The sequence below is a fragment of the Argopecten irradians genome, unplaced genomic scaffold (genome assembly GCF_041381155.1).
Source record: "Argopecten irradians isolate NY unplaced genomic scaffold, Ai_NY scaffold_0266, whole genome shotgun sequence".
NCBI lineage: Eukaryota > Metazoa > Mollusca > Bivalvia > Pectinida > Pectinidae > Argopecten > Argopecten irradians.
In genome coordinates, this window is record NW_027187733.1 from 1 (window position 1) to 25,492 (window position 25,492).

General features: G+C 34.4%; 2 protein-coding genes across 2 annotated transcripts; both read left to right on the top strand.

The window, feature by feature from the left end:
- Positions 1 to 704: 704 nt before the first annotated feature.
- LOC138312264 (uncharacterized) lies at positions 705 to 8,031 on the top strand. Its single transcript, XM_069253234.1, has 3 exons — positions 705 to 1,187; positions 3,584 to 3,808; positions 6,721 to 8,031. The coding sequence occupies exons 1-3, from the start codon at positions 737 to 739 to the stop codon at positions 7,338 to 7,340; spliced, it is 1,296 nt and encodes a 431-aa protein (XP_069109335.1). The 5' UTR covers positions 705 to 736; the 3' UTR covers positions 7,341 to 8,031.
- Positions 8,032 to 13,088: 5,057 nt separating this feature from the next.
- LOC138312267 (alpha-(1,3)-fucosyltransferase C-like) lies at positions 13,089 to 20,974 on the top strand. The gene is made up of 2 exons (XM_069253236.1): positions 13,089 to 13,208; positions 19,188 to 20,974. Exon 2 carries the CDS (start codon positions 19,189 to 19,191, stop codon positions 20,404 to 20,406), a length of 1,218 nt encoding a protein of 405 aa, XP_069109337.1. The 5' UTR covers positions 13,089 to 13,208; position 19,188; the 3' UTR covers positions 20,407 to 20,974.
- Positions 20,975 to 25,492: the final 4,518 nt, after the last annotated feature.

The window sequence follows — 25,492 nt, forward strand, 5'->3', positions numbered from 1 at the left end:
CCGCCCCTGCACACGTAGGTATGAAAGAAAAGCATGTACATGTATATGCATTGTATCTTTGAAGTATCGTTTTCGTTGTCAGCTAGGTATGACTGTAGGATAAGGAGAGTTCACTGGATAATATGTGTATTGTGATTAGTTTGACTCTCCTTTTTTTGCATTAAAAATACCGACTATTTTTCTTATTGCGCGAAAAATGATACCTGCATTTGTACACCCGTATAACGTTTTTAGCTGTCCGTTATTATATAACCATACACTGTATGTACAAATGGTGTAATGAAGCGCATCACAGCAAAATCCATCTGGCATCTACAAGGCTACATGCAGAAAGGCTTCTTTATAATTTCCCGCCCAACGACAGTACAGTTTAGAAACAGCCAATAGAAACACAGGATATAACTTGAAAGTGAAAGTAGAATAAACATAGATAACGTTAGGTGTTCTTTCCGGTGAATATCCACACAATACATGTAAATAAGCATTCATATGTATTCAAAGTATTTAACATAATATTACTAGCATATAGATACATTTATCTCCACCATGGACACAGTCAACTTACAAATATCACAACTTTGACAATATATATATTGTAGTTTCGATTTCTATTTTTATCTGACCAATGAGCGTAAGCGAAGCAAAAGTTGTACGTGATTTCCACCAATAAAAGCAAGGTTCTTATAACGTGTTTCTTATTTACAGTGCAATAGCTAGGGGTAAGGGCGCGTAGATCATGTCATCCAAACGAAGGTGTGAGGACTCCAACAATATCAATGTTTACAAGAAAACACGTATGGATGGACCTTCAAATGTCAAAACCAGAGTTGCCAGTTGTGACAACGATAATGATAGAATCTTTTTGGAGTTTCCAAATTCACTTGTCAACGCACTCAACATCGCGTTAGACAGTTTTATGGACGAGAAAAACTGGATGGGTTATATAGCGTTAGTTCCCTTAAAGATTATCAATTCAAACGCTGCCGATGGCCATGAAGGTTTTCCATTTTCTAAAGCTTACTGTTGTACAGAAAGGTATACTACTCAGTATTCGTTTGGATCCATTTTCAGAAAAGGGTTGTCAATGTTGATCGAGTTCATACTTCATCGGACAACACCGGAAAACAAGCAGGAGAGATTCGTTCTCGGCAAACTCCTTCATTATCTGTTCGACAGAATGGATACAGGTACAATATTATGTACATGTAGGCCTTAAAAAACTTTAAATAAATGAAAATTCTTTCTGCAGTAGTGCAACAACACACTTTCTCCATTATATGATAAGTATCACGATACAATATATATCGTTGTGTGTTTTTAAGTCATCTGAGCCAGAGGATAAGAATTACCTATAGCCATCATGCTTTGTCTGGTGTGTACCATCCATGGTACACCATGTATAATTTTTTTCATTCTGTATTGGGTTTTAATTGTACACCGTGCGTGCTACGTTCACCTTCTAGCTTCGCACTAAGGAGAATTTCCCTTTAATTCAGTAGGTAGATCAACAGACCAGTAAGTTCAGAATAGCGGGTTCTAACTTCCATACATACAAACATTATAAAAATCTTTTTATTTTCCTTTGGTTTATGCCTTCTTTTTAGGTCATCTGAACCAAAATGTATAGGCATTATATGCTCGTTCCATAGTCGTCTGCCATGCAATGTGTTAAAGTTTCATTCAAACAACTTCTTCTCCAGAAACCGAAAGGCAGAAGGTCACCTAATTATATAATTATAGTAGGAATGATATCCGTTCGATATGTGGTTTAATACTATATGTAAATGTTGACTTTGTGTAACCCAGACTCTGCCTGTCCCTAAGGTTCTGTCTCTCTGTATTCATAATTAAGCTAGAATAACGACACATATTGACAGACTGATATTTTCTCCCATACTTCACAGGGATATCCCGTGGTTGCTAGGGAAAAGATAAACTCTATCTTACACAGGGGGGTGTATAGAACGAATATACGTACCCGGCCTACTATACCTTTCGGCCGGGTACGAATTGGTCCCTATGTGTCGTAGTGGAGCAACTGCCTCCGAAAATCACTCGGGCATAGTTTTTCATACTTTTTTGTAGGTTTCCGATTATTTTATGCGTATACATGCATTTACATATTATTTTTGTCCAAAACAAACATAACTACCATTCTTAATATCTACCGTACAGCTCACAAGACGTCAAATTCACAATTTGTGGACTCGCCGTATAAATTCCCCTCAGAAAGATCTTCATATGTAATATGTAAAAAAAATGATGCCTTGATGAGAATTTGATATTTTATGTGGTTCAGTTTTATTGCCTAGTAGGTAAGCGATACCAAACAAGTACGATAAAATGCAAACAAATGATTAATAATGGTTTGCATAATCATTAATTTGCTCCATTAGCGGTAATAGGCACCAATTGTAGCTCTAAAGACGACACCATTTTCTGTCTATAAGTCTTTTGGGCTACAATATTGCAGCTAGGGGGTGTAAGACAGCTCACATGCGCTAGACAACAACGTGACGTCATTAAACATGCGGCGTAACTGTGCTGCGCATTGTAGATGACGTCATCAATTTTGACGCATAATGACATTCCTGCGATAATGGCGCGATAAAAAAAACTGGAAGCCAAGTGAAACTTCATCATTTTTTCTACTGAGTATGGGAGAAAAAGAATCAAACATGGGTCTGTGAAGTGGACAGGGATATCTCAACCCTCATGAAAGATTTTGGCCGTCAACCCTCGGCAAGGCTAGGGTTGACCAGCCAAAATCTTTCACTCGGGTTGAGATATCCCTGTCCATTTCACAGACCCATGTAAGATTCTATTAGTCATTTATTAAAGACACCTTTGCAATTATTGACTGTTCACTCAGTCACCCAACAGACCCTGTAATGTAATAACAAACACCGCACTCAAAACTTGTCGCTTTGCCACGTGCACAAGTATGAACAATCTTTTTATAGCCTACATGTACAGTGTTGTACACGTGCAATACAGTGTTCCTAAAAGCCAATCACTTGCCCAGACAAAAAAGACTGACTTATGGGGTGAGGTATACCCGTGCTATTTTCGTTATATTGGGCACACTGTCTACCCTTGAAATATACATTTACTTTGGGATTACAAATCTATCTTGGCCAGGACTCATACACACATACTTTTGATTCTGCTACATAATGGTATCTTTATCAAAATTACTGTTTCAGATTTTGGTATATTTTAAGAATAGCAATGTTAATGTGTAACAGCTAGGACAAAAGTTGGGTGTAAAATTATTAAAACTGTAGTTGGAAACTTGGATTTAAACCCACAACTCTACAAGCAATGAAGTGCAGACAGCTACCTCACATGTGATCCCTAAAATCTGACGATGAGGGTTTTTTTGTATTAAATTATGATAATTAATTTCAAAGAGCTGCTGTCAAATCAATTTAACATTTATTGAAGTAATTCATTGTAATTGAGGTTTATCAAAGCATTTTACCTAGTATGAAACATTTCTCGGGTTATATTCGTTATTATTTTTCATAATTTTATGAAACATTTCAAGGTAATATTCATTCATTTTTTTCATCATTTTCAGATGCTGAAGCCATGAAAAACATGGAAACATACATGGAAACAGAACTGACCGCAGTGATTACAAATCATCTGTTTGGCAAGTTGTCTACGTCAACATTGTTTACCATTGATAAGCATTGCAAAGGAAATAGCAGAGGAGAAAGAAACATAAAGACCAACAAACCTGTCTGCCCTTGTGAAAAAACTGATTGTGAATTGTCTGGAGATTTTGGAGATACAAGTATAGGTATATGTTTTGACCATCCTACTGACACTTTACAATTTTGTTTTTTGTTGTGCTTCATCCATTGTCAGTACATAACCAGTTTACTTTTTGAACTTTTTCTCCAAAAGAACAAAATTTTATTGAAATTGTGCGGAAATTCCATGGCCAAAGGTCAATCAAATTGTGAATTACATGGCCAGTCCCCCTTATCAGACAAGGGACCTGAAATTGGGCAAGGTCAAAATATCAAAACAAAAATCATGATCTTTCTTTTTTCCTATTTTTATTCTCAGATAGAAGGACATGCAGTATTAAGGACTTTTACAAATATTGTGAATTTTATTTTCATGGTCTCTCAGGTTCTGACATCAAGAAGAGGAGGTGAATTATTAATTGCTATTATTTATTGTTAGAAATGATTTTTTTTTTCAATTGGCAATAAAATCCTGTAAATGGTGTGAAATTATTAATGGGGGAGGACAGGCATTTGAATGAGGTGTATCCAATTCCAAGGGACAATCACATAGGGATAGGGTTATAAAAGGGAAAACCTACTATCATCAGATGATAGGCTAGCTGTTCCAATCACAATCTTGTCCCTGGTTCATTCATCTGTTAACAATTCTTATAACTGCTATTTCTCAAAAAGCACTGAAAGGATTTGTCTCAAATTTAAGACATATGTTCCCCTATGAGTGACCCTTGTTATGTAAATTACATTTTGGGACTGATTGAACAACAAGATGGCTGACAGGCAGCCATCTTGGATTTTTGATAGTTAAAGTTTGTTACTGCTATTTTTCAAAAAGTACTGAAGGGATTTGCCTATCTCAAGTTTCATATGTACTTGTAGGATCCCCATGTGCTTAAGTGCTACATATTACATTTTGGGACCAATCTGTCATCAATATGTACAACAGGCACCCAGAGATGAAAAGCCCTAACTATACTCATGCACATGTATAATATAGCTTTGCAATCTATGTGCGATAGAAGTCTAAAATAAACATGGTCTGGAAATCAATGGCTTATCTATAGACAAAAGATCAGGTACATAGCTGGGGATACCAATCTGTGCGAGTGATTAACCTAAGGCCACACCAATTTGAAAAATAGTTCTTCAGGATTTGGGGGGAAAAAAGTGGGGTGAGAGGGTGGGGTTTTTTTTGTTTTTTTTTTTGTTTATTTTCTTTTTCCCAAAAAAATGGGGCGAGCGGTATCAAAAATGAGAATAAGATGTACACACATATTAGCAAAAGGCTAAATCCATTATATTTGTGTTTTATTTACATGCAGGTTGTAGCATTTTATGTTTTGAGAGTCAAAAGAAAAGATGTAAATAACATCTTTGGCCTCTGTGCTATTGACTTGTCTGAAAGACTAATTATTGTCTGAACAATGTTCATGTGCAAAGATTTAAAGAGAACAAGGTAAAAACCAATATAATGATAAATTCAACATTTATTAACAACAATAATACCTGACTGCTATGCTTTGGCATTGAATTTTTTTTCATTAATTATCAAATTCAAATAATTTTATACTATAAATCAACAGTGTTTTTATTTCTCGTACAGGTGGAACTTTACTAAAAACACTATAGGAGAATCATAAATATTGTTGATCTACAACATAAAGAACCTATAAAATTTGGCCACACATAATAGAACAAAAGGTTAGCATTTGCGTATATGAAAATGCTTTTTTTCATGTAAATTTACATTTAAAAAAAGAATTTTCAAGTATGCAAATGTAATAATTGGATTGTTTTAGAGTCACACAAAGTCAAATGTAAATATATTAGATATTTAAAATCACAGTATAGATATAATCTTGACTAGTCATTCAAAACTATAGCATTCAATATCACCTGACATATAAATTTCAATTTTGCATTAATTCTTACCCGGTATATTAGTTTCTGTGAACCTGCTTTCATCTTTGATAACAAACCAATACAAAAACATTCTAAAGTTGGAAGGAGATTTATTCCATGTTTTGCTGTTGTTGGCATGATATGAAGTTTTGCTGTTGTTGGCATAATATGAAGTAAAAGTAAAAAAAAAAAAAAAAAAAAAAATGAATTTGATGCCAATATTCAGAAAAAAATATTAAAGGTTCGTAATTTTAAGCAATAAGGGTTATCTATGAAGCATGTAATTTTATGTCTACCACATCAATCACATTTTCGTCATAAGTGTTTATAGAATCGAACAAATGTTTAAACGTCTTACAGTACAGAGATCAACAACATCTCTGCCAAAAGTTCTCACAGTTGCAACATAAACACCCGCCATTTTTTCATTCATTTTTTCTTAATCTGGTCCCCTTTTGCGCTTAAAACTTTTGTTTTCTTACCGGTTTAAGCGCTCAAGTGATAAGGATTTCAGCGTGTCTAAAGCACAAACCAGAAACAGGAAAGGAAAAAATTGGACTTTCGTTCTTCGGATTTCCGAGCATCTGAAATAGGGGTGGTAATTTTTTTTTTTTTTTTTTTTTCTAACTTTTCCATTTTAGAAACGGGAAATCCCGAAGAACTAGGTTTCAAATTGGTGTGGCCTAAGGAAATAGGTGGGGGTGGGGCATTGATTGTAGATTGTATCATCTGATCATCAATCTGGCAACCGTTTAGTATTATGAAAACTTGAGCACAGTTCAGCCAGGTTGATCAAAACTCCATATTTGAACAACATAGCTTGTGATTTGTAACAATATTTACGCTGTTTGATAATGTGAAGAGAACAACTTAAGTAAACTTCAATGAAATAAATAGTAATTCTTATATCAATAATACGTATATCAAATAATTTTGGAAAAAAAATTGTTTCAAACCATGCATGTACTAAAACTTATATATCACCTGTTGTAATAACTTGGTATTTACTGTTATAGAGAAAAATAAGTTGATAAAGATAAAAATTGGTGTTTTACAGGAAACTGGAAGGTTTGGCATGGTAACGTTGATGTCATGGTGAACAATGAAGTTGTTGTAGCTTCTCCAGATGTCGAAGCCGAAAGCAGTTCCACCGAGAAATCTCCTGTCAATGTTAAACTCAAGAGCAGCTCTTTGACAGGAAATCCTCAAATCATCGCCCAAAACATTGTATTTTCTTTTCTACAAAAACACAGGCATCCAGAAAATGATAACTTTCTCTGTCCATGTATAGGAGTTACGAGTAAAGATATTGTTGTGTATTTGTATGATTCCATCTATGATGTTCTCCTTGAAAGTACAATTATTCCGCTACATGGTATGATTGCCTCTCCAAATAACAATATTAACTTGGTTGCAGTTTTAGTGTCATGGCTGGTTGTCAATTATAAGTACCTGTGTGATGGTGTCATGGAAGAGATGAAAACAATGAAGGCAGATTTTTTTCAACAGGCAGAAGCAAAATTAAGTATTTACGAAGCACAGTTAAAAGCTGGTGAAGTTGGAAATGCCTGTTTTACAGTTTATACTAGAGACATACTGAAAAATCTTCATCATCCATCACTAGTTGAGTTGAAGAAAAGAAAGAGATTAATTTTTATGGAGCCAAGTGAGAAGTAGTACATCTACACCTAGCTGCCTTATTGAGATAGTGATATCCCAGTAATTATAAGTTCTAATGTATTACAAACTGTAACTGGCTTTCCCCCATGGCCACTTACTTTCACGAGTTCAGTTTCAATTCAAGTTCACCAAGATTGAATTTCACAGATTAAAAAAACTAAATTGAAATATTGTACCTTATTATCAAAGAAAATACTAATTCGCTGTGATAAACTTTTTGTGAATTTAATTTCATAGTGAAAATTGTGAAAGTAAATCGCATGCGAAAGAAAGTAGATTTACAGTAGTTTATAGTAAGATATGCAATACATGGGCTTATAGAAATGAAGACGATATCCACTGAACTATCAAGAAGACAATGATATCCACTGAACTATCAAGAAGACAATGATATCCACTGAACTATCAAGAAGACAATGATATCCACTGAACTATCAAGAAGACAATGATATCCACTGAACTATCAAGAAGACAATGATATCCACTGAACTATCAAGAAGACAATGATATCAACTGAACTATCAAGAAGACTGATATCCACTGAACTATCAAGAAGACAATGATATCCACTGAACTATCAAGAAGACAATGATATCCACTGAACTATCAAGAAGACAATGATATCCACTGAACTAACAAGAATGTCATTACTAATAGTCACTGGAGCAGAATAAAGATATTCAATTAATTTTTTTTTTCATGATTTATTCATATATCTAAATGACAAAACCATAAAGTAGGACTGTATAATTCTCATTTCCTCATCTAATGCTGTAAATATTGTTAATATTGGCTATAGGGTTTTGTACCTCGCAATTTTTTTCAAAAAGCAAGGTTTTACATATCGAACGCAACGGATGCTTTCATGTAAAATATTTGAATTGAAAAAATATGAGCTCATTTGAACAAACCATGGCTATAAGAACTTATGAAACAATCCATGAAATATTTAAAGATGTTCTACTGCTGACAGAGCTAAATAATATTTATCATTTGAATAATAATTAATATTTAATCATGTAAACATTTTTGTATATGCATGTATGTGAACAACTTCGCTAGCCAAGGGTATTAGCCCGATTCTCTTTCTATTACAAGAGAATCGGACTAATACCCTTGGCTAGCGAAGTTGGTATGTGAAATGTCTGATTTTAAAACACACACAAATACATGCAAAATAATATATTTTGCTTTTGTTGTCTTCAATCAGTTACTCATTCCATATAGGGCATACTGTTATGGATTTATTTTGAGATGCAATGAATTATTTTAAATATTTTTATATTCAAGTGAAATAAGAAGTTCAAACTTTCAAATGATGATTATAGTGTAAAGTAAGTAGCTATTGTTACGGAAGAAAATTACTTATTTATTTTTTAATAAATAAAAATTATCATTTGTCGGCGGTGTAACATCTTTCAGATAACATTTAAGTTTAAAAAATAATCCAAATGAATGAATTATTAAATTTTTGTATAACACAAAAACACTGATATTTGGCCTAGCTGTAGCATGCTGGGATGAAGGGCTACCAAGTTTGTTCAAATGAATGACCTTGTCCTTCAGTCAATGTCACAGGGGTCAAATAGGCTAAAATCTTTAAATAACTTTTTGTGAATACTTAAGAGGTCTAGAGACCTGATATTGGGCCTGTAGCATGCTGGGTTGAAGGGCTTCCAAGTTTGTTCAAATGAATGACCTTGACCTTCATTCAAGATCACTGGGGTGAAATAGGCTAAAATCTTTAAACAACTTCTTGTAAATAAGTAAGAGTCCTAGAGACTGGATATTGGATTTGTAGCATGATGGGGATCAAGGGACCTTCATTAATGGTCTAATTCATCAATATATCAGAACCTGAATTTCTTCTAATACAAGAGTCCTCTTGTATTGCCTTAATTGTTTGCCACTACTGTATTCTTTGAGGTGTTGTATTATGCCAATAGTCAGATGACCGTTAAGGCCCGTGGGCCTCTTGTTTTTTTTTTTTTTTTTTTTTTTTAATTCTAAGATGTATTATAGTGTCAAGGGTATGAACTCTACGGTAGAGAAATTTAATCCAAGTATTTTTGAAGCACGCTCTTCATATCAGTGACGCATACCTTAAAGAGAAATAATTGATACCATAATAGGAGTCCATATATATATACTGTCGGTTAGAAATTTGTGCCAGGTCTCTGTGTATACACCACAGGGACTTGTAACGTAGGTTGTGAGAAAGTCTGCTGTGTATACATGTGTACTATATACTATATAAAAGGACAAGGGAACCAACGGCTCGCTTGGAAGAGGTACACCTGCCTCTATATACAAAAGTCGCCCGTATTCCGTCAAACATTGATAAATATGTACATATTTAATACCAATATATTCTTAAATAAATTTTCGACATGGAAAACACAACTTCAAACACGAAATAATATATAACATACCTTTATTTCACTATGAACGTGGAAAATGCAGTCAGATATCACCGATGTCGTTTTGCCTGTCCACTAAAATCTAGGTTAAACACGTGTGTGTGGATATTGTGTACCCCATACCCGGACCCGGACTGGAAACACCATATACCCGGTGTCTGTACACTAAACGCTACAATATCAATGTGGTAACGGTCAAGTACAACATTAGAGTCTCCATTTAAGTTAGATTCTTCAATTAATGATATGTGCATCTCAAATAAAGATTCTTCTAAGAACCTAAACAGTGAAACTTAATTTATACAGAGTATGAGTACAGAATTTCAGTGTAGTATCGGGTAAGGGCGAGTACACCAAAAAGGTACCCATCATCAATTACAATATGGCGGATTATACGAACAAGAGTTGAGTGCTGGATAAAAAAAAGTCTGATTCTCGCTTAGCTGTTGGATTGGATTAATGAAAGAGTTATCAGAGATAGCCTATTTGTATTTGCAATGGGAAAATATCACCAGAAAGTGAAATGAATGCATACAAAATTTGTTACAGGGGATATGAGTGCTTTTGACCTAAATTTCAGTGGACAGGCAAAACGACATCGGTGATATCTGACTGCATTTTCCTACGTTCATAGTGAAATAAAGGTATGTTAATATATTATTTCGTGTTTGAAGTTGTGTTTTCCATGTCGAATATTTATTTAAGAATATTATTGGTATTAAATATGTACATATTTATCAATGTTTGACGGAATACGGGCGACTTTTTTAGAGGCAGGTGTACCTCTTCCAAGCGAGCCGTTGGTTCCCTTGTCCTTTTATATAGTATATAGTACACATGTATACACAGCAGACTTTCTCGCAACCTACGTTACAAGTCCCTGTGGTATACACGTAGGCCTACACACATTTTCTACAGCCGCTAACATACTTGTTTCTGTTTTGGGCTACTAATTTTGTCCAATGAATGACCTTGACATTCATTCGAGGTCACAGGGTTCAAATTATCCTCGATAAATATTACGATTTAGAATGTCTAAGATGAGTTTTACGATGCTTTTTGATGAATTTGCAAGCGCCCGAAGGCGCGAGATTTTGGTGTTTGGGGGGTCCGGGGGTCTCCCGGAAAAATACGATTTAGAATGGCTGAGATGTATTTTAATGATTTTAAAGCGTTCTTACCACGGTAATTTTTCGATTTAAAGTAACCTGCATTTAGAAATGATAATTGTGATAATTGTGTCGTCATATCATTGTGCAACCTTGCTCGATCTGAACATACCGGCTTCACACCATCGGCACATTGTATTGTAACTCAAAATAATAATGAATTAATTGTCTTAAGACATATAAACAAAGTAATCTTTTAAGAGATTTTTTTTTAAATACAAATGTAGTACGTAGAATCCCTTAAAGGCCCACTACCTTTCCGGAGCAAAATTTACAGGTTTCTTAAAAACATTAATAGCAAAAGAAAATATATATCGATGGCTTAAGATGAGGTTACAACACCAAACATATGCAAGATTTCCTGTCTAATGTACGATAACAGTGGAGATTCATTTCGCTGTTTTGCCGTCTGGCGCAGTGATAGTCAACTACCGCGCGGCATTTAGGACGACACGGCGGGAAACATAAAACGACCCGCGTTATGAAAATTAACATTTTATCTATTCTAATTAAACAGTTCTGAAGTGATGATAAGTGTGCTAGTAAACGTATAGTTAATAACTTCTGCGACTCTACAAAATTATTGATCTCGTTTTTACATTCCTATTTTAAAAATTAAAAGCCGTTTCGGAAAGGTAGTGGCCCTTTAATGGACATTTTTAGTGTTGTTCATGTGTATTGAATTTCTACTATTAAAGGTTTGAACATTATGTGCTTGAACGTTGTAGGAAATGCGCCGCACAGCGAAAATTTTTTTAGAATGAAGTTAGAAAAATGTGCATGATTGAGGACCCTTTTTGAGGATTTCTTTCAAATATACAATTTTAGAACCGAGAATGGGGGGGGGGGGGGGGGGGGCATTGCAATGAATGAACATGTATTGCTTTTTTAATATGCATTAATTTAATACCTCGCGAAATTTTTCAAACATGATTTAACATACATATAATAAATTTTAGTAAGAATGATGTTTTCAATGACTGCTGAGATATTTAAGCGAAAATAAAGACCCGCAAATAAGTTCAAAACAGTAGATCGCCAAAATGTTACATCCGCAAATGTATATATTACAGCAGTTTGATGTAATAACATTGTTTACTTTAAAATCGGCACCTGAGATCAATGTAAAATGGACGAACCAAAATAAAAGGAAACTCATCTAATATATCTCTCAAGTTACAATTTTATCTCTCTTCTGATGACAGGGTGATATCTCCTTATTCCTTTATTTAATCAATAAACAAATTAACTTAATAAACTAGTTACATTTGTTTCTTTTCATTTTCAATCGGTTTACACAAATAAAATTGCATACATTGGTCAATGACTTTCTATCGGGTGTTGGTATAAAAAGGGGACTCAGTAACTTTTGATAATATGTCTTAGATTGAAGTATGAATAATTCTCTGTTCTAATATCTTATACGCAACGTGAAAAGATAATGAAGATTCAAATGTCCGTCTGCCTTAATTTCAGCCAATTTCTGAAAACTTTGAATTTTCTACATCAAATCAGAGGGAACCGTCCTAACTCAGAGTATATCAAATAATAACGTGTAGTTTTCTTTACCTTACGGACACTTTCTACATTCCAGACGCATAACTAAGTATACTGTTAACATGGGAATCAACTACAAAGAAAAACGTTTCATTATTCAATCAATGATTTCTTAAAGATAAGAATAATGAAAATAAAGCTTTCCTTCCCTGGTCTTCTATTTGATTCCGTGGTTTAAAGATTTTTTTCAAAGTAAAATTACTGAGCGAATTTGAGATCCAATTTTATCCTATTGTTACTGCAAATATTGCTGAATATATTTTCATTATGCGACAATTTTCATTTTATGCTTGGATATAGCTAATTACTTTGCGAGCTGAATATTCGACGTGAAAGGTAATCCGTCACGACTAAGGTTTAATATTTTTGTATTGTATGGGTAGTGAATAGAAAATTGGGTTTAAAAAAAACGCGTGTGGTTAATTATCTGTAGTGTAAGGCAAACAAATGAGGCAACGTGGGTATGTGAGCGTCAGACCTGTCCAATCGAGCTCGCTGGAATGCAGTCGTTTGGCTATAATAACTATAATCGGGACAATCCAATACGTTTCTCTTACGTACATAGAAACACAAAAGACCGACGATCGAATATATCTCTATTGGTCACGTGTAATTTGCGTTATTAGCCATTTTACATTTCACCCGATAAGAAGGACGGAAACCGACGCGGATTTCACACTTAGGAATCTCTCGAAGAGGCATGTAAGTACTGATTACAGGTAAGTCTCATCTGAAAATTCAATACACTTGTATATGTATATGTGTATATATGTATTCGTATAAACTGATCAAACTCGTTTATTAAAACCATTTATCATTATTTTTCTTCTTGAATACTGTACCATACCAAGTCCAGTTGAAATTTGTTATTTATATACATCGATATTAATCAATTTTGAGATACCAATGCATATAATAAAGAATTTTATGAGATTGATTAAGGGAAAAAATTGACCGAGGAAGAAGATCGTCGATAAATTTTCTTAGGTCAATATAAACATATATTAACCGAAACAAAAATGCTACATTTGTTTTATTATGTTTTGACAAATCATGTAGCATACATAGTAATAGATGTTCAACGACTAAAATATCAAATTGAACGGAATAGCATAACTATGTAAGATGTTTACTGCAAAAATTCTTCTCTGGTGAACATAAATTAACAGTTTATAAATTAAACAATAAATATTGAACAGTGTACATTTATAGTAATGTCTAAATACAAGCAAAAATGTACGTGGTTATAATACTATAATACGAGGGTTTCAAGATTCCAAACGACTTGAGTAAAGTACAATTTACCGTCGATTAATCCCACCATCCGGTGATTATGACGTCATCATTTGGGGCGAGTTTGATGACGTCATAATCATCAGAAGATGGGAATATCGACGGCAAATTGTAGTTTACCCACGTCGTTTTGGGATCTCGAAACTCCCCCCCCCCTCCCAAACCACCTGCGAGACGTTGATGAACATTCATGAATTATTCATGAATAATATTCTTCAATTATTCATGAATAATTTCATGCGATTCATGAACTTAAAACTTCATGAATATTTTAGGGGGGGGGGGGATTAATGAACATTCATGGATCCTTTCATTCATAAATTGAACGTTCATGAATCGCTTTTATTCGTGAAATCATGAACATTTATGAACAATCAATCCATTGAATATTTCAAGAATATTCATGAACTTAAAACCATCAAGAATATTCATGAATGTTTATACGTGATAATTAATGAGTTATTCATGAGCTACAACTCGCAGCAGTATTCAAAACAATTCTTGAATATTCATGAACTGGAACAATTCATGAATATTCCTTAACTTGAGTCATGTTCATGAAGTTTATTGAATGAGAATTGGGATCAGCGGCATCTGAATTTCCATATATTAATATATAACATCAGAAGGGTTTAACATGAAATAACCAACAGTTTACTGTGTTCGTTATATTTTCATACTGTCACAGATAAGTACTAACATAATCTGTTTTCAGTGATACGCAGCAATCAATTTCATTATACATTCCAAGTAAATTAGTATATGTCCAAAATAAACCTATAGTTGTAAAGCATAATAGTTTATATGGGCAATTTAATCCAATAGCATTTGATAAAATTTCACAAACCAATATTTATGCATAATCAGTGTGCAACAATTTCATGTTGAAAAGTAATTGCAGATAATTCAAAACTTACTGAAAGTATTCATCTATGCTTAAAGAAATCCTAGAATGGAATAATCCGTTCACTAATGTGCCAAAAATTCCATTTAAAGATGAATATTTCTCCTTCCACGTGCCAGCAGATAAAGCAGCCATTTTGGATTGTGACTGCTTTGGCGGGAAACATATATATAAGTCATGTAACTCATGTTGTCATATGACAAGTCATGTGACTTCAATGAATATTCACTAAAATACATCAAAATGAATGAAATAGCATGTCAAGAATCATTTATGAAGTTTTATGCATAACTGATATTCATTAAAATTCTTAAAGATGCTCCACCGCTGACAAATGGTATTTTTTCACTATCAAAAACAGGAGCAGACGATTTAGTATTTTTCTTCTGTTACAAAAGTTACTTGCTTTACACCATTACCACCATTGAAAAGTTTGAGCTTATAATTTTACTTCAAGTTAAAAATATGAAAAATAATTGATTGCATCCCGAAAAAAATCCGTACCACTATATCCTATATGAAATGAAGTACCGATTGAACATGCACCAAAGGCGAAATAAATTATTTTACATTATTTTTTGTGTTAATTAGGCATATATATATATACACGATTAAACACAAATTTTTGTTCGAATGATGAATATCATTTATGCTCTGTCTGCGTTGGAGCATCTTTAAGAATGAATGAAACATTTTCATTCATTTTGAAGAATTTTAATGAATATTACATACATAATTTAAAACTTCACCGATAATTCTTGAAAAATTGATCATGAACAATCATGAATGTTTCATTGATTCATAAAACTTCATGAAGAGTTCATGAGAGTCACTTGATGAATATTCATGAACTTCTTTCATGAACCACAATCTGCTTATATATTCTTGAAAGTTCATGAACCATTCATGAATATTCATGATGTCATTAATACCATCTCGCAGGGACCGTATTGTGTGTTTGGTCGATGATCGGATGTCGGGACCGAAGGATGAAATGGGATAAGTTACACAGTTTGTAATAGCTCTTTATTGCTGGTCTATAGATATAGAGACAATTCTGATTTATCCATCACATCATCCTGATCAAAGTCACGTCACCAGGGCTCGAATTTTACATTTTTTGCCACTTGCCAAAAATAGCAAGTGCCATAAATTTTTACTTGCTAAAATATATTTTTTACTTATAATTAATATCCGTATTCAAATTACAGTTTTGTTATATATAAAATCCTTTATTTTTGCATGATGATGTGAGGTGTATAAGAACATAATAAATATCAACAACATTACTGTAAGAACTGGGCCCCCATATTTTCCATTACAAGAATTTTTCACAATCATTATGCCATTTTTACAGTTGTCCCTGATAAAAACCACTTGCATAAATAAGCAAGTGCATATTTTTGTTCACTCGCTATTCTGGTATATCTACTTGCAAAAAAAAACCAATTAAAACAACCTGAAATTCGAGCCCTGGTTACAATACTGCGATAAGATTTTGTGACCACGGTTTAGGATTTAATACCCCGTTTAAAACAGGGGTTTTTGTATGCCTATATATCACAGGGACCTGGCACGAAAAAAATTTAACCAATAGTATTACATATATGTATTATAGTATCAAGGGTATGAACTCGGCGGTCGAGAAAAACGGACCTATTTTCTTGAAACCGTGATTATTTTAATAAATGGGTTCTATACCATCAAGTCATAACTTCGTCAATACTTGGCCAATTTTGTTCATCAAGCACTCAATGGAAAGATAAATTATTTCTCTTTAAGGTAAGATATCTGTCAATGTTGTATAGAAACCATTTGTTAAAATAATCACGGTTTCAAGAAAATAGGTCCGTTTTTCTCGACCGCCGAGTTCATACCCTTGATACTATAATACATATATGTATCACAGGTGTCTGGGGTTAGGAATTAGATATACTGATATCTGTGTGTATTTCGGCCCATTATATAATACTATTGCATAATAATTAATTCCTAACCCCAGACACCTCTGTGTGTAATTCGGCCCATTATATAATACTATTGCATAATAATTAATTCCTAACCCCAGACACCTGTGATATGCTGTGATATGTATACTATTGGTTATTTTTTTTCGTGCCAGGTCCCTGTGCTATATATCACTTCTTATTTGTACTTGAACATAACTTAGTTGATGTAAACTGTCTATGCATCTGTCCTAACCTAAGACAATGCTGTTGACTCGTAGATTTTTATGCATTGTATTTGTAAATTTTGGCAAAATATGCAAATAATTGTACATTTCATTTCTGTAAGTCCACAGGGTGCAGTATATATTTCTTTCATCAAATAACCATGCCATTATGTTTACTAGTGTTTACAGCATGTAGTAGGAGCACTGGTTTGACCGGATTCGACTTTACAAACCCATGAACATGGAGTCCTTTTTGACCGTGTCAGGAAAATAGCGGTTGTAGATAATAGCATACAAATATAACATGTATGTAACATTCTTATTGAATCTTATTAATCTTTACCTTTAAAGAAAAATCTTTAATTTAAAAGTTTAAATGCATTTTGCCCCAAGTACAGTAGTTAAATATTTTTTCTTAAAAATAACCTTCGTTTCATATTCAGTGTTCATAAAAGTATATAATAGACATTTTTGAGATGATTGACATGCCTTCTTATATATACGATCTTATATGAGTGTTGATTTCATATAAGGTTTCATGAAACGAGTCTAAGAAGTTTTTATTTTTGCGAGCCTTGGCGTCACAATGAATTTTCTAGCCAATGAAAATCGCTCCAGGTCATAGTATTCTAGTGACATACGCAAAAGTATAACACGGGCGAAATCACTGGATATCAGGCGGATTATGTGATAAATGTTTAGGGTGTTGTGGCCAATGTAGAGACCGCAGAACCAAATTATTCCCCATAGACATCAATGTTAATTTTCCCACTGTTCGGTTAAATGAAGTTTTCAAGCCTGGTGTTCTATCACTAATTTTAATAAGGTTTTTCCTCACACAATAGTGAATAATTTTTTGAAGGACAATCATTTTGCTAAACTTTTAGGTTGGGGATAACATCGAAAATATCCACTAAACGTATACTAAACGATTTAGTAGATTTGCACTATTGATTATCTCCCTCTGAAAAACAGACTTGAAAGATATATAAAATTTCTTTATATCATCCTGTATTTCCCAACTCACACATTACAGTAGTGGAACTGATACAACCTAAAAACCATCCATCCAACAGGTTCAAAACAAAGGAAATCCTGCCCAAAACGGAAATTCAGGGAAATGCTTTTGGTTTGATTCTGCGCTCCAAAATACGATAAACGACGCCAGAGGAGTTTGATGACAAAAGGCATGTGCTTTAAAATTAAAAACAAACAAGCTATAGGCTCTAAGATTAATCTAAAATGTTAAAGTATTAAGAAAAATATGTACACTGTAATAGGTGTTGACATTCTAGCTAGATCTTTATTTTTACTGAATATCTGTTATTATATATTTGAACATAATTTCACAGAATTGTTACTTTCTAATGCAATTAAATTGTACGTGGATTTTAAAATTCTATATAGTCCAGTCAAATACGAAAAATAGAGGCCTAACCTCCAAATAATTACAACAAAATTCAAGGGGAGGTAACTCAGGTTTAACACAGACAGACACACCATAACGCACACCTTACACACAATTATAATCTAAACATGAGGATATAGTGATCATAATATCAATATATATATCATATTAAATATGTATATATGAGATATAACATTTTTATGGGATAATATACAGTTAGGTGGATTGACCAAAAGTCCATGTGCATTATTGCACAGGTCATAACCATCCAAACTGTTATTGTTTGAATTACACATAATTAATTATCTTAATTTAGAAATATAATAATATGATAACTTATTAACTGTTGGAAGGAATCACAAACTAAATAAATGTAAATCAGTGTATTAACCCAGAAACACAGCAATACTGCCCAACTAGTTTCCAACTATTTCAAGGATTTTACAAAATTACATGTACTTGATTGATATGAAAAAAATTCTATGAATAAGTCCAAAGGTCAATATAAAGTCTTATTATAGCTTCTAAAGATTAAAAGGTTCAGACTTTCCTATGAATATATGAATATCTTTAAGTACATGTATTTGTCTATTAGTGTTTATACCACAATCAGGACATCCTTATAGAAATGTGTGAATACTGATATGATTATGTGTATTAGTGTAGAAATATGAAATGGTGTGAATAGTAAGACAAATTTTAGGTTAGTACAAATAAGTTGAAATAATATATAAGCATAAGTAGATTTATATGTACACATGTTTCTGATGTAAGTACCATCATTGTAGATTATAATTGCGAAAATGTTTATTTTAGCCACCAATACATTTAATGAGCGTTGTATCAAATATAGAGTTTACCTTTTATGCCCGATTTAGGAAACTACTTTTCTCTAAAATCATACCTTCATATCTTTTCAGAATGCCAGGAATGAAGTTAAGATCATGGTTTATACTCGCGATCGTTTGTTCTCTCTGTATATTGATGGTGATAACACTATATTCAAAACCTGACATTAACTCCAGGAAATTCAAGGTTAAAGCTGTACAACGTTTGATCTCTATGGTGTCAGTGACAAGAAATTTCGAATCTGTAAACGCCTCCATGTCCAAGATTATACTTTCGTTCGGCCACAGCAGGTGGATTCAAGAGTGGGTAGGGCAAAGATGGGGAACATCCAATGTGTTTCAGTCGTGTCCATCGTCTAAAGATTGTATCCTTGCCAATGACAAATCCTTGGTCAATCAGTCAGATGCTGTGATATATTATTGGACAGACATATGTAATGCAGACTTGAGCGAAAAACAAGGTCGAGTTTGGATTTTATTTGACTTCGAATCGCCAGATTACTTTGGAAGGTATTCAAGAAAATCCTGTTGGCGAAATAACGTTGTGAATTGGACGTTTACATACAGAAGAGATGCAGACTTTACATTAGTTCATGGCAAGTTTGTTCCGGGTCATACTGGCTATAACGTGAGTGATTATTACCAATTATTGCGGGGGAAAACAAAACCAGCTGTAGGCGTTATAAGTCATTGTAAAGCACCTTCAGAAAGGGACGACTTTGTTCGCAAACTTCGGAAATACGACGTGGACATCGATATCATCGGCAAATGTGGCAATCTCACATGTGGTAACCCGAGAACGAAATGGAAGGGAGTTTGGAATGTGACGGGTGGTCATGAAGATCACTGCTTTGATGTTTTAGACCATAAGTATAAATTTTATCTATCTTTGGAAAACGCATTATGTGACGATTACGTCACAGAAAAGTCACTACATCTCGTATTACGTCGACAGATCGTGCCGTTGATCAGGGATGGTGCAAATCGATCACTATATCATCCACCACATTCGTATTTAGACACAAAAGACTTCAAAAGCGTAGAGTCACTTGCAAAACGCCTTAAATATCTATCAAATAATTTTGATGAGTACTTGAAGTATTTTGAATGGAGGAAAAATTATTCTATTGAAACTATAAGTGATGTGTTACAATCCGTGTACTGTGAAATGTGTCACAGGATGCATCACCAGGACCGTTATAAACGTCTCTATAGAAATACACACGACTTTTTAACTAAATCACACGACAAAAACGACAAACGTATATGTAAACATAATACAAAAGTTTAGAAAATCACACTGCTGTATCGGACCGGATTCAGCTCAAACTCAGCCGAATTCAATCCTCGTCTTTGATTAACTAACTCAATACTGTTCCAAAACAGCGTTATACATATACATTGGCGATAGCTCTAATTGACTTACAGCAATCACATATATAGGCATCACTACACTCATTCGTTAATTCTACAGTGAAACTATCCGGTTACGTTAGCAGCTGTCACTGGACTTGATGCGCGACTCTAACTTTGAAAGGAAGTCCAATACACATTGGTCAAAAGGAAGGCTAATACACATTGGTCAAAAGGAAGGCTAATACACATTGGTCAAAAGGAAGGCTAATACACATTGGTCAAAAGGAAGGCTAATACACATTGGTCAAAAGGAAGGCTAATACACATTGGTCAAAAGGAAGGCTAATACACATTGGTCAAAAGGAAGGCTAATACACATTGGTCAAAAGCGAGAGAAAAGAGTTCACCATAAAACCTTATATGTCACTACGAAAACTGAAGTAAAATAAATACACATCAAATGAATGAACATGTATTGCTTTTTAATATGCATTAATTTAATACCTCGCGAAATTTATCAAACATGATTTTACATACATATAATAAATTTTAGTTTATGTTTTCAATGACTACTCAGATAATTCGAAAAAATAAAGCCCCGCAAATAAGTTCAAAACAGTAGATCGCCAAGATGTTACATCCGCAAATGTTTACAGTGGTTTGATGTAATAACATTGTTTACTTAGTCGGCACCTGAGATCAATGTAAAATGGACGAATTAAACGCCGTTCATTAATTAGTGTCATTCGCCAAAAGCAGTTGTTATCGTAATATTTCCTATCTGTGTATTGTCCGATATGTGGTATGATATCTCGGGGCCCTTACCAAGTCGTCGGAGTCGAGTAGCTTGTTTAAGAGATGAGTCTATAGCATATCGATCAAAGATAATGTGCGTGGTACAACTGAAGTTCGCAGGTGCCAAGTGTTTCTTGCAGTGATATTTCCGGGCGGGAATTTGCTACAATTAGCATCCTTGCACACACGTTTCTGTTCTCGCGCAGTTCCAACCACTCTCTCGTCGCTTACGATCGAAGCTTTCTTTGCACTTTGCTTCCAAGTTGCTTTTTAATAGGATTCCATATATTGATGCCATTCTCGGTGTTAATCCTTCCCTCCACAAATTCCAAATATGCCTTTTGGCCGATATCGTTGACATTGGCAAGATCATTGGTGACATCACTGGGCATGACAGCCCTGATCATGATGTTCACAGCTGCCTTCTCCTCTGTTATGAACGGGTCACTGTGTGGCTGAATAAGTTCTTTCAGTGCCTGCACATCTCTTTCCTGTCTTTGCATTCTAGGCAGGTTCTGGTTATGCCGATGAGACCGCATGACACTTTCATGATTTTATTGATATGCTCCAGAGCATGATCCGGTCCTATTCCATAGAACGGTACTTGGGTAGCAAAAAACAGTAGATTTGGACAATCTATGAAATTAAGGCGCATGCCTTAGAAATATAGATATAGTCATTTAACTGTAAAAAATACCTGTACAAAAGTATATATATAATTAATCAGCACAACTTTTGCAATTACAATTTGATATTTTGATACAGATTTGGCCATATTCTGCGCTTATTCATGCATGCGAATGCCATGGTAACAACAAAAAAATACCTGAAAAATTGCAAAATATCATGATTTTTAGCCCAAAATTGCAGAAAATTGTACTCAATTTTTTTCTTAAGACCTACCTTAAATTGAGCACTTCTCTCACAATGGCAAAATAAGCTAATTTATTTCATAGGTCGATTAGGTGGATTTTTCAATATTTTTGCCTAAACCCGCGCCATGGATTTTCCTTCAAGTAAAGCTAGCATTTCCGGTCAAGACGCACTTCCGGAGGAGCCCAGAATTGTAATCTCTAACCCATTTTTGTTATGTTTATTTTTGAAAAAAATGAAACTTATATCAAACCCTCCATATTGGATGTACCAATTTCAGAATATATTTGATTTTTAATTGTTTATGCATGGCTCAAAACAGGGGCTCCCCACTTAATAAATATATAGACCGTGGCCAGGCTGTTCTTCTTTGGTTTGCTACCTTGGTTCTTGTTCATAACCCAGTTCCCAATTTCAAATTCCCTCCATGTATCATTTTCGTGTTCCTTCACTATTTTTCATTCCGCAAGATACAAGGGAATATGTCTAGCATAAACCAGTTTGTCCATCGTGAATGCGTCAAGTGATGATAGGTGAAGCTGCCAATTACCTGTGTGGTATGCACGGATAAATTGTAGCAGGAGAAGCACCATTTCCGAATAGTGTTTTGTAATCTTGAACATCGATCTTTCTGCACACATTTCGCGATCGAAGTCTTTCAGTTTCCCGCTTACATTCTGTTGTTCTATTGAAAGTTTGAACGCTTCATGGGCTTGTTGAACCTCCTCGCGATTCTCGCAATTCACTGATAGCTTTTGAATGTCTTGGGGCATTTCAAGCTCGGATCCATTTCTGTCCACAAACTGTGAAAAGTACAGGTCAAATAAAACCAGCAGGGTGGTTATATGCGCATTCAATGACCTTCGGATGTGGTTTGCATCTAATACATGCTTGCATGTTATAAGTCCGTACATGCCACTCTCAATCGACGCAGCGTCAATGCCACTACTTTCGATGTAAATACCAATAACGCGACACATAGCCAACACTGTCAGCATGGGTTAGGATAAGCTTCATTGCAGGTTGATAAAGCCCCATATCCAGTGTGAAAACAGTCGTTCGTTCCTCACCCACTACAGCTGTGTTTAAACCCTGGGCGTTGCTTTCGATGTCACAAGTCAAAAAGCGACGGTAATTTTGTATTAAAATATTGCGTTCGACCATATAGACATCGAACTCCATATTCGTAGTCTGTATTATTCGTTGTTCAGTTTTTCTACAAAATGAAATATCTTATTTAAATGTTGACTGGAAGTGGTCTCCTGCAGTCGCTAGTCGTATCATACATGTATATATACACAATGTGTATCGCGGGAAGGGTTCCGATTGAGTTAACCAATCAAATTCCATGTTGGGAATTTACATTTTTACTAAAAAGAAAAATCATTATTCAAGGATTCGAACTCGATCTGCCTTTCTGGTTCTTCCAATATTTCGTCGCATCGACTCTGCGGTAAGTCAGATAGTCGGTATGCATCGGTATACCAACCTAGCTTCGCAGCTCAGGATTCACAACCTGCACGTGCCCAGATTGATATACCGCTGCATGCATCCTCTTCGGTTTATAAGGGCGCAGCTCTTCGTGCCCGAGGGCACGAAGTGCGAAGCACTTCTAAGGTAAAGCATACATGAAAATATAAGAAAAATAACCCACTGTAAAAAATCCAATCAGCGTGAATGCGATGCTTTGAAGTCAGCTCATGATCAATATATAATCAAGCGGTTCAAACGCTTTTATGATCCGACGAACGTATTCTTCATCCGGCAGAAGCTCATGATCAGTGCAATTGCTCTTTATTTGTAAGCGTTCAAGTGATAGACCACCTCCAATATAATTAACTGACCCAAAACGAAATACATGTATCTGTTACGGAAATAAAAATTTCTCCTTTCTCTTATGTGGATTTTCTTTCTCAAATGGGGGTTTTGGGACAAGGATAGAGTGAGAATGTATGAATAAAAAATAACCAGAAAATTCGGCTCCGTTATTTCCATAAATTGAACTTTTTAACATTGCATAATTAACGGTTACTGAAACATCTAGCTGCACCCTTTAAGGCCTTTCCTTCAGTCATATTATCCTTTACGTAAATTACAGGTGTTTACTGTTTAGCACGCTGTTAAGGCAGTCACACTCTAATTATGTCATTTTAATATAATTTTTTATTGATGTTTTAAAACAATAGATTACGCTTGTGAATTCTAGCCACTCAATTTTTGGTTTAGGTCAAACTAAGGGAGATAATCACTGCTGAAGAGGTCAAGGTCAACCAATGGTAAAATCGGAGTTATTTTTGACAAAAAAATCACATTTTAAATTTTCTTTTTAAAACTTAATACATAATTTAGTAATTAGAAGAAGATGATTTATGTAAAAAAAAATCATCCATGACTATCCATCACTGGTTTGTCGGAATTTATTACAACATTTATCCCGATTATCTCCCTTTGCGGTTAACACAACATGGAACCAAACCTGGTAAGAAATAATAATAATAATAATAATAAAAAATAAAAATTAACAACACAGAAACATAGGGGAAGATGTAATTAATATTTTGAAACCAATTAAACAAAATTCTATCTATTGATTTTCTGTAAACTTGCGATCGAAAGTTGTATCTGGTAATATCCGCCAACATATCCATTTATGTTCATTCAGCTATTACGAACTTTGTTTTCACTCTACGCATTAAATAATGCATACATAAAGTGCACAATGCATACCATAAGTATATAAATAGAAATAACAGTCAATACAGAAGAATTATATGACATTAAAGCTAGATATTTGTTAATTTTCAAGAGTTATCCCCCTTGAAAAATTGAAAAATTACAGCACGTGTAGTAAATACCCGGTGAGACAAAATCATGTTCTTCAATCATACTTTTGTGCAATATTAAAGATAATTAGACCCAACTGACACTTTTCAAAGGAACAATTCAGTCTCGGAGTACATTAAAATTTGCACATATTTCGGAAACAAAGCAGTTATAATAGAAATTAAATTAGTTGGCTTTACGGTGACATGCCAGAAAAGCCCACTGTTGTGAAATGTGTGTGAAATGTTCAGACTCGCTTACTGTCCGCCATTACACATATAGTAGTCTGATGTCCTGTATGCCGAACCCTGGCCCTTGCCAGTGTAGTAAAGAATGTTTTTGTCTAGCACTACTCAAATCGCTCTAATAGTAGTGTGTTTACCTTATTAGATGCATGTTCTTGTCAAAAAATAATTTCATCAACTCCTCAGTGATTATGTATTGCATTTGTTTGACGTGCGTGACTTTGACTCGGGTATGGGTACAGCGTACACGTTGTACCTGCTATTTCAAGGGTATCAATCAAAATA